We start from the raw sequence: 11,023 nt of genomic DNA, 5'->3' as shown, positions 1-11,023 counted from the left end.
CTTTCCCTGATTCAAGAAAGTTCTTAAGCACATGCTTAAATGTAAGCAAATAATTTGCGTTGAAATCAATGAAATGTGAATTCATGCCTAAGTATTTTCCTCAATTTCCTGAGTCAAGGCTGCACTTTGCTACTACTCCAGATTTGTTTATGCTGTTGTCTTTTTGATTACCTGAATATTAGTTATTATGAAGTCTGAAGAAAACTTTGATTTATATACTTTTTATGTACATTTATACACCTTTTAATGCAAGTTCACCTGCGGGATGTGTTTTTCATTCACAACTTTTAAAGCTTTAAGTTGAGTTAAGTTATGCCCAAGTTTTCATAGAGATGTAATCTAATAAATTATAATAATGTTATGGAAAAACTGAGTAACTATTGACCTAACTCGTCTTTATTGGATGTATGTTTTTAGTTGCTAAGCATCAGGTAAACGTCAATCCTTTTACCCCAAGACACTCACTAATATTTAGTTTTAAATAGGATGGTTCATTGCAGCTGCAATATTTACTATTATTGTTCACTTAGGTTTTGTTGCTGAACCACCTTTTAGGCAAAATGTATTAGTTACACTTATAAGAATAAATTATACATATATTAGCAATGGTTTACTAAGTTAATGAACTGTGAAGACAAAGAATCATTGCAGTCAAGTTGTAGAGCTGTTGTACTTCCTTGCATTAATGCTCTGTTTATTACAGAAGTTACTTTGGTAACATTTGTTTAAATTTTTCCAGTTTTGTTTTCATCCAAGTTTTTAAATGTTAATTTCTTTAGCCTTGGGACATGCTTCATTGGTTTGAGGAGGAAAAAAAACAAATGCAGTGAATGCTAAAAGTATCTTCCCTCATAAACATGTGAAAATAAAGGGGTGTACATTGTAGCTGTTTTGGTCTAAGGACATAGGCAGACAAGGCTTTTTGGGTGAATCTGATATCTTTTATTAGACCAACTTAAATAGTTGGAAAAGAAATTTAGCAAGCTTTCAGGGTTAAAAACCCTTTGTCAAGCTGAAGACGTCTCCCTCAGCCTGAGACTTCTTCAGACTGACGAAGGGATTTTAACCCTGAAGGAGCAATGAACTTATATGAATAAATACATTTATGATCTTCTAAAGCTTCTCTGTTCATCTTTACAGTGAAAAAGTGCTAAGTGTCCTCTTGCCTTGGTTTGTACAAAGAGATTTGCCACATTTCCAATTGAAGGTGTTAAATTGTTGCTTGCTTGCTAAGCTGAAAGCTTGCTAAAATGTTTTTCCAACTATTTAAGTTGGTCTAATAAAAGATATCAGATTCACCCAAAGAACCTTGTCTGCCTTGTGAAAAAAAAACAATTCTGTAGCTAGGGTACAACTTATATTTTATATATATAAATGTAAGAAAATATAAATGAAAAAAAATGTTGATGAAAAAGTGACAAATAACATTGGAGATCTTGATGGCAATGTGTTAATGTTTGGTGTCATTTAGTATTGGAGTTGGAAGCACTAAAGACTATTATTGTTGGTGCATAACATCCTACTAATATCAATTTATGGTGAAAGAGGCTTAGTGTATCATCTTCTTCAAAGAAAAATATACATTTTTGTAAAAGCATTTTTCTCTGTTTAAAAAAATCTTCTTTTTTTAGGCCTAACTCCACCTACGACCCCTCCTCACAAAGCCAACCAAGATAATCCTTTTAGGACTTCACCTAAGCCGAAGTCATCATGCAAGACTATTGTACCACCTCCAAAAAAGCCTCGCTATAGTGAGTCTTCCAGTTCTCAAGGAAATAACCCAATCAAGAAGGGTGCAGAACAGTCTGAGCTGTATGCACAGCTCAGCAAGACAACAGTACTGTCCAGTGGACATGAGGAGAGAAAGACAAAACGGCCTAGTTTGCGGCTGTTTGGTGACCACGACTATTGTCAGTCTGTGAATTCAAAATCAGAAATACATATTAAAATATCCCAGGAACTTCAGGAGTCCAGACAACTAGAATTTAAGGATTCTTCACCTGCATGGCAGTGTCAGATTTGTTCTTCTTTAGAACAAGACCAGTATTACAAGAAAGAGACTTTACAGACAAATAAGCAGGGTTCCCACTGCAATAATAGAAAGCAGCTCCAAGACCAGGAAATCCGGGCTGAACTGAATAAGCACTTTGGTCACCCCAGCCAAGCTGTTTTTGAAGAAGAGGCAGATAAGACCAGTGAACTGAGGGACAGTGATTATAGTAATGAACAGTTCTCCAAACTACCTATGTTTATAAATTCAGGACTAGCAATGGATGGTCTCTTTGATGATAGTGAAGATGAAAGTGATAAACTATGCTACCCTTGGGATGGGACACAAGCCTATTCTTTGTTTGATGTATCGCCTTCTTGCTCTTCTTTTAACTCTCCATGCAGAGATTCAGTGTCTCCATCCAAATCTTTATTTTCTCAAAGATCCCAAAGGATACGCTCTAGATCAAGGTCCTTTCCTCAACGCAGGTCTTGTTCCCGTTCTCCATATTCCCGATCGAGATCAAGATCGCCATGTAGCAGATCCTCTTCAAGGTACAGTATAAAAATGCAAGTATAGTAATATAAAGGAGAAGGCTGTAATATATATGTGATATATGTATAATAAATGCAGAAGCAACAGAATCCAGAGGAACCCTTCTTACTGATTTGAGCTTATTAACACTGAAGATAATGAGATTGTTAGGCAAACATTTGTTGACATTATCCTTTAAACTTGCCAATATTGCACACTCTTAGTGAAGCTAGTCAGAGCAGAGGCAGAGCAGCTGGTGAGAAATTTCCTCAGCTGACTTTTTTCCATTATCTGCAAGCTGCCCTTTGACAATCTAACTGGAATCCATATAAGATAAAGTTGACAATGGCTGATTTGATGCTGTGTTAGCATCAATAAGGGACACTTCAAAGGGGAGAAAACGATATTACTCTAGGCCCCTAAGTTGACTAGGAGATCAAAAACTGTCACTAGAAAATCTAAATGGTAGCTTGGAAGAAATTGTAGGTCCAGGTAGTATGTAGAGAAAATGATGTCAGTAGATTTATACTAAATGGCAGTAGCAAATGGCTTCTGTGTTTCTTCTTACAGATCTTGTTACTATTATGAGTCCAGCCACTGTAGACACCGAGCATACAAAAGTTCTCCCTTACATGCAAGGTCACGATCCAGATCACCCGGTAATCGTAGACCCAGGTAGTCCATTCTGTTTGCATTTGGCTCACTTTTTATTCTGTTCTTGTGTAATAACGAGACATTCTAGAAATTGTATGATTAATTTTACTTTGTAAAATTCAAATGCTTATTTACATGATACATTTGTTTTGTAGATATGACAGCTATGAGGAATATCAGCATGAAAGGCTGAAGAGGGAAGAATACCGCAAAGAGTATGAAAAACGGGAATCGGAAAGGGCCAAACAAAGGGAGAGGCAGAGGCAGAAAGCTATTGTAAGCACTGTGAAGATTATTTCATTTTGAAATAGACAGTGGGGATTTTTACAACCCTAAGTCCCACCCCCGCCATGCCCCGGTATGTGGGACAAGAGGAAAAAATGGTTACTGAGTCTGGCAACTGAGTTGCAAGTAGCAGCACCAGTAGCATCTATCTTTCTCATCTTCTGTTCCATGTTGCCACTGTCTTTATAAATGAAATGTGATGGGACTGTGCAATTTGACTGCTGTCTGAACCACCCCTGTGGGCCCCCTACCTCCCCTGTTGGTGGCCTGCCCCGTTGACTTTTGCTTTTCTATGTGCTCTCCTTCTTTCTCTCTTCTTTTATCTCTTTACTGCTTCTCCATATCCTGGCCCTCCCATTGCTCTGGATTAACCAACCTGTACAAGTTGAGATCTTGGCTTTTGCAGTGTCTCATTAGAGCCTGATTCAAAGTCCATTAAAAATGAGAATCTTTACAGTGTTCTTAGTGGGCTTTGCATTAGGGTTACTTGTTTGATTGTCTGTAAAAGTTGTGCATTTCTTCTGATACTGCTTTTGGGCTTAGATACAGAGGTGTGCACAGATTCTTCAATAAAGAGAAGCAGTCTGGGATAGTGGCAAGAGCGCTAAGAGCTGGGGCTGTTCTATTTATGTCTCTGTTCCTACTCTTCTTGGTGGCTATGTTAAAGTCTCACTTTGCCTGAAATTCTCTTAAGTGTGAAATTGTGGATGATACTTCTTGTTTCTATAACTCCAATCCAAGCTCATTGAGCCAGCACAAAGAGTTCCTATTGGCTTTAGTGGACTTTGGATATGACTGTATCTGAGCTGTTGTTGTTAGTTCTTAAAATCTTGAAGTACTTGAGCTATCTACTAGCTACTTAGACACATGCACTAATATCTAGTAGATGTAATCTCACTTGATAGGTATAGCATTCACTGAAGACCCAAAGAGACGTCTGTCATGAGTTTATCATGTTGCTTCCATATCAGTTACTGTACTTTATTTATATAAGTAATGCTGAATCATGCAGCTGAGTAGATTAAAAAAACGTAGCTTAAAAAAAAATATATAGTTGGACAGAAGCCAGTCAAGTGAAAGTGAGGAGAATATGGTATTCTAGCATGAGGGTGGCAAAAAATAAAATTAAAGCAATTTTTGGTACCCATAGGTGCAATTTCATATACAGTAAAAGTTTGTTATCTAGCATCCATGCGGAATAGGGTGGGGCTGGTTAATCAAATATGCCAGTTATCTGAGAGTTATACTTTCATAGATTTCATAGACATCAGGGCTGGAAGGGACCTCGGAAGATCATCGAGTCCAGCCCCCCACCCAAAGGGCAGGAAGTCAGCTGGGGTCATAGGATCCCAGCAAGATAAGCATCCAGTTACATCTTGAAGGTGTTCAATGAAGGCGCTTGAACCACCTCCGGTGGCAGGCTGTTCTAGACCTTGGGGGCTCGGATAGTAAAGAAGTTCTTCCTTATGTCCAGCCTGAAACGATCTTGAAGTAGTTTGTGACCATTCGACCTCGTCATCCCTTGGGGCGCTCTGATGAACAAACGTTCCCCCAGATGCTGGTGGTCACCCCTGATAAACTTGTAGGTGGCCATCAGATCACCCCTGAGCCTGCGCTTTTTCAGGCTAAAGAGCCCCAGGGCTCTCAGCCTGTCATCGTAGGGTCTGCTTCCCTGACCTCTGATCAGGCACGTGGCTCTTCTCTGGACTCTCTCAAGCTTCTCCACATCCTTTTTGAATTGTGGAGCCCAAAACTGGACACAGTACTCCAGCTGCGGCCTCACTAAGGCCGAGTACAGGGGGAGAATGACGTCCCGGGATTTGCTTGAGAAGCATCTATGGATGCAAGCCAGCGTTTTGGTCGCTTTACTAGCCGCCGCATCGCATTGCAGGCTCATGTTCATCTTGTGGTCAGTGATGACCCCCAAGTCTCTTTCTTCCATAGTGCTAGCCAACATAGCACTGCCGAGCCTATAAGGATGCTGCGGGTTTTTTTTCCCAAGGTGGAGAACCTTGCATTTATCGGCGTTGAACACCATCAGATTCTCGTCCGCCCACTTGCTGAGCCTGTCCAGGTCAGCCTGGATAACCTGCCTGTCTTCTGGTGTGGATGCTTTGCCCCAGAGGTTGGTGTCATCGGCGAACTTGGCCAGTTCTGATCGCTTCTGACTCCAGTGTCCACATCATTAATGAAGATGTTGAACAGTATGGGTCCAAGGACAGAGCCTTGGGGGACCCCACTGGTCACAGGACACCACGATGAGTGACTTCCATCGATTACTACCCTCTGGGTCCGACCCCGGAGCCAATTTTCCAGCCAGCGGATCGTGGAGGACCCAAGGCGACAATTGGCCAGTTTCTCCAAGAGGCGATCATGGGACACCAGATCGAAGGCTTTTTTGAAGTCAAGATATATGACATCAATCTCTTCTCCCTTGTCCAGGTGATAGGTCACCTGGTCGTAGAAGGAAATGAGATTGGTCAAGCAAGACCTACCCGCAACAAACCCGTGCTGGCTATCCCTTAAGATGTTGGCGTTGGCCAGTCCATTAAGGATGGCCTCTTTAATAAACTTTTCTAAGATCTTCCCCGGGATAGAAGTCAGGCTGATGGGCCTATAGTTAGCCGGATCCACTTTCCTCCCTTTCTTGAAGATAGGCACCACATTGGCCTTCTTCCAGTCTTCGGGCACTACACCAGAGCGCCAAGAGTTTTCAAAGATCCGTGCTAGAGGCTGGGCTATGATGCTCGCCAGCTCCTTGAGTACCCTGGGGTGAAGATTGTCAGGGCCAGCTGACTTGAAGGTATCCAGCATCTCAAGATGTTCCTTCAGAAAGTCAGCATTAAAGGAGGGCAGGGGATCACCCTCACCCGGACTTCCCAGCCCTGTAGCGGGCATGGGCGTCCCATGGGACTGATGAAAGACTGATGCAAAGTACCTATTTAATAGGTTGGCTTTTTCCTGGGCTTATCTTCAGCCCGGCGGGTTGGGGGCGTCTTTGCCTATTTGGGCCGCCACCATGTCTGGTGTGCCAGGGCTTTCACTCCCTGGCATCAGTGTGCCAGGGGACAGGGAGGGGGGCCCCACACAGGCTGCTTTGCCCTGGGCCATGGTCCACAAGGAAGAAGTGGGACTCGGCTTGTGGCGGCGAAACCGGAAGTACCATGGTGGGACAGATGCCAGTTGAAAGAGCATTCCGGTTGGTAAAGTGCCAGATAACACAGCTTTTACTGTGTATCAAACAATTTTTAGACATTTCAGAACCAAAACTGTATTTAAAAAGTAAAAGCAAGCACCTGGTATGCATTTATCCACTGAAATAACCCAGCAGTGTGGTAAATTATATCCTGTTAAAATACCAATAAATGCAGTATAACAGAACTTAGGAACCCAAATGCCTGTGTCTGTGTCACATCAGAAACAGACAAAATCCAATCTTTTTTTTTTCTCAAAAAGCTATCTTCAGTATTATTTTTAAAAACTTCATAAAAATCACAGCAGGTTATTCTGTGTGCATTGGAGTGAAACCTTGGCCCACTGAAGTAATGATAAAGTTCCCATTAACTCCAGTTAGGCCAGGATTTTTACCTTTGGCTCTCTTCACCCTCTGTAATTCTTTCCTACTCAGTAAATTCTTTGATCCCCATCCAGATGAGGGATACTCATGCCCTCTTCAACCTCGGGAGTCTCTTTCATGCTCATTCCTTAGAACTCTCCTCCTGTTTTCCTGCAAGTTTTTTTTTCATTACTCTCAATTTTGGGGAGTGGTTTTTGCTCCCATTCCCATAGTCCCTCTTACCCTATAAAAGCTGATCCATGACTTCCATAATCTCACACATCTTAAATTAACTAAATTCCATTTTTGAGGTCTATCTTTCAGTAAAAACATGGGTGTTGGGTTGGACAGAGATCTTTTCACAAAAAATAGAGACAAGGTCTCAGGAGTTGACTGGAAAAAGAAATATGGAGGCAAATGGAGGCTGCAGAGAAGGAGATAGGGACAGGGGAACAGAAGGTGTGACTCAGAAGAAGTCAGGTATTAATGGATCAATACCCAGGACCAAATGCAGTAGTGAATGTGTGTGTAATACTAATAACTGCATGTTTAAATGTTGACCATGAAACTTGCCATACAGCTAATGAAACCATCTAGAGTCCGACTAAAAATCTAAGCCAGTAGTTTCAAATGTGGACACCTAAGACTTAACTAAACTTATATCTAATGTTTCAGTGAAAGTGAAATGTGCAGAAATGAAGAATATGCTCAGCTCCCCGTGACATTAATGGGAATTCAGAACCTCTTAAAATTGGGCCATTTATTTGGACACCTCTATATTGATTTTGGACTTAACTTTAAACAACTAAGTTTGAAAATGTGGGCATTAGCCCTCAAATATTTCTTTCTAAACTTGGAAGTATTACAAGTTTAATTATTGTACTAATACTGTCATAAAATGATGTATTTCAGTGAGTGGTTTAATGACATGCTTGGTGAACAGGTTTATAATACCTATAGTGAGAGTCTGGCCCTACTTAAGTTAATAGCAAAATTCTTATTGACTTCAGTGTGGCCAGGATTTCACCCTTCATATGTATGTGTTCATTGGAGAATAGCCAAAGCCCTCTTTAGCTAACAAGATTTATCCAGATCACTTGATGCTAACTGGCAGTTTTATAAACCATCACAATAAAGACTCATCCATCATGACACTTGTACAATTTTAAAACAATGTAAAGGGCTGTAAAAACTAAATATCTTAAAAACAAAATAAGTGACTTGCAGTGAAGACTGAGGAATGCCTTGTTCCTCTGATATGTGGCATGTATTTGCTGAGATCCTACAGAAACTTCTACTACAGCAAACCGATAGATTTATGTAGCTACTTTTTCAAGGTATCGTTTCAGAAAAATAGCGTAATCCTGGAATTTGAAGGCAGAATAATAATGCTTGAATTGTGAGAGGAATTAGAGAGTGGGTAGAGACCTCAAAAGAAAGTCTGTGAACAGCCCAAAGAGCAGAGTGATAGCTACATAGTGCCACAGAATGGGAGAGACCATTGTATAATCAGTGAGTGGGGAATAAATAGAAAAAGGCCAGTGAACTAAGGCCTAGCTGTAGTGCAGAAAAAGCCTGAAAGGGTTGCAGAAGTACAGAATAGGACACAGAGCATTAGCACTTTAGGAGCATTGAAACCTTTGGATGTTTGGATGTTTGACACATTACAGAAAGGATACATTAGAAGTAAAAATTTAAATTATGTGTTTAGCAATCCAGTCCTTTTAAATCTGTACTGCTTCTGTTGCTGCTGCTACAGTGCTTTCCTGCAAACTTTTCACTCCAACAGTACTTGCTCTCTGCAGAGCCTGCTGCTAGGAAGTATAACAAAATACTTGTTCATATACCAGACTAAAAGATTGCAATTAATATCATTCCTTTTGATTTCTTAACTGTTGGCAAAATGTTCATAACACAGATTGCAAGAGCCCCGCATCCCAGAGAGTGTACAGGCATAAGGAGATAAATGCACTAGGAAGCCACAAAGGGAAGCATTGTTTTAGATAAAATAAATTGCTTTGCAACATAAAGACAAGAAAAAAAATATTTTTGTAAATGAATTCTTGGTTTCTCTAAAACATGCCAAATTGTGCCTAAAATGGAGTAAGTAATCAGTGGTGAAGAATCTACCTTTTTTTTGTCTCCATGGTTTTCCATTCCCCCTAATCTTGATAATTACTGTTTATTACTTGTACTATACTGGCACCTAGACTCTCCACCCAATTGTGGAAGGCACTTTTCAAAGTATATAATGAGCTATGCAAGTCACGTGTTTGAATGAGGTGTCTCTATGTCAATAACCTTCATTCTTTGCCCTCTCATTTCAATCCCAGCATCAAGAAGCTAAAATCTGAAAACATGTTGGAGACTTCTTTTTGTGTCCTGGTGCTCTCCATTTTTAGTTCGAGCAAGAGCACTGGCACACCTAGTCAAAATCCTTAACTTTGGCTGAAGCCAACAACCAATGCTTCTGCAAAAGGCAACCCCCCTCTCCCCCTCAAACTCTGGCACCTGTAGCAACAGGAGAGGAAAAAACTTTCCCTGCACCATCTGGTAACCAGCAAAGCCTAGAAGCTTGGGAAAAACCAAGCACCTTCCTCTCTGCTTGACAGCCTGGGAACAGCAAGCATAACTCCACACATGGCAGAGTCAAACTGGAGAGTTAGAACTCTCCTTTCTATATCCCTTCTATGCATTTATCCCAGCTGCTTTAATATTCTTTCTTACCTAAGCCAATCCATTCCCATTTTTAGTTTTTGTACAGTTACTCTCTTGCATTTTTAAAGTGGTCTAAGGATGAGCACCTTTATTATGTTGTCATAAAACTGATGGGCTAATCATTTAGTAGGGGATACACAATAGAGATAGGATGAATGTATTACCTTCCTATTGACAGGGAATCAGCAGGTCTTTCTGACAGGCTCAAGGAATGTAGAAAGTGTTCAGATGTCTGCTTAGGAAACCTGAATTACTTGCTGTGTTTATATAATGGATTTACATATGCACAGTGATATTGCATTGCCCAGGCTTCAGAGTATTGCATGCAGACTGAAAAGGATGGTCCAATTTTTGATTAAGCAGTAGGCCTATGTGAAGCAGCTAGTATTTGCTTTGGATTCGGATTCGGCCGATTCAGGGGACAGTGATTTGATTCAGTGATTTGGTTGCTGCCGAATCAGCCAAATCTGTGAATTGCAGACGCCCCATCCCCCGCCCATCCTCAATGGTTGCCCTGGCTCTTTGAAATAAAAAAGCCTGTACTTACTGTGGCGGGCCAGTAGGGGGCGCTCCTGCATTGAGCCGCCCACCTCACTGTGCCCGACCACCTTCCAGGCTCCGAGTGCCTCCCTCGGGTGCCTCACGCCCGGCTGACCCCTTCCCGGGAGCACACCCGCTAGCCTGGGTTTCCCGCTGCCACCATCCAAGGCTTTGGACTCAATTCTGGCTCTGCGCACCTTGGAAAATGCAGGCCTGATCGTCCAATGGGTGCTAGACCCAATACAGGCACTTGGGGCACTTCCCCAAGTCAGGGGCTTAATAGGAAAGTCCCCCTTAGTCCACCGACCTAAGGGGCCTCGGCATAATTTAGACCCACCCCTCAATAAGTCTCCCACACCGGTCACAAAGGAGAACTTTATTGATTACAGGGGGTAGGGTGAAAACAGGGTAAAAGGTAGAGCAGTATCATAGGAATATCAGAGGAATCCCATAGAGCAAACTAGTATGGCTGAGGTAGCCCTTTTGATCACGCATCTGAGTTACTGTAAGCTAAATATCTAGTCGGATATTGAGTAGCTTAGTCACACGCATCATCCAGAGATGGTTGGAGTTTTCCTCTGGAGGCAGGGCACTCTTTGAGCATGCTGTTATGAGGAGAGAGCCTGTTTCAGATTCACCTGGGTGATCGCATGGCTAATGGCTACCCTTCTTCCTAGCCCGGGCCTTTAAATAACCTTTCTGACCTCAGCAGCCAGGTCCAATCGAAGCTGCCAGTGCTGGGCAAC

General features: G+C 41.7%; 1 protein-coding gene across 3 annotated transcripts in view; it reads left to right on the top strand.

Moving 5' to 3' along the window:
* Window positions 1-11,023, top strand: part of PPARGC1A (PPARG coactivator 1 alpha) — an 83,023-nt gene that overhangs the window by 62,848 nt on the left and 9,152 nt on the right. For 2 of the 3 annotated variants that reach the window (XM_025205578.1, XM_025205579.1), the window contains exons 8-10: window positions 1,632-2,544; window positions 3,095-3,199; window positions 3,334-3,454. In XM_025205578.1, the coding sequence (XP_025061363.1) occupies window positions 1,632-2,544; window positions 3,095-3,199; window positions 3,334-3,454 (1,139 nt within the window). The remainder of the gene's footprint in view (window positions 1-1,631; window positions 2,545-3,094; window positions 3,200-3,333; window positions 3,455-11,023) is intronic. The other variant, XM_025205580.1, reaches the window with a different exon arrangement.

Source organism: Alligator sinensis, unplaced genomic scaffold (genome assembly GCF_000455745.1).
Source record: "Alligator sinensis unplaced genomic scaffold, ASM45574v1 scaffold745_1, whole genome shotgun sequence".
NCBI lineage: Eukaryota > Metazoa > Chordata > Crocodylia > Alligatoridae > Alligator > Alligator sinensis.
The sequence above is the reverse complement of the archived record's forward strand: the minus strand, read 5'-3'. Positions and strand labels throughout refer to the sequence as shown.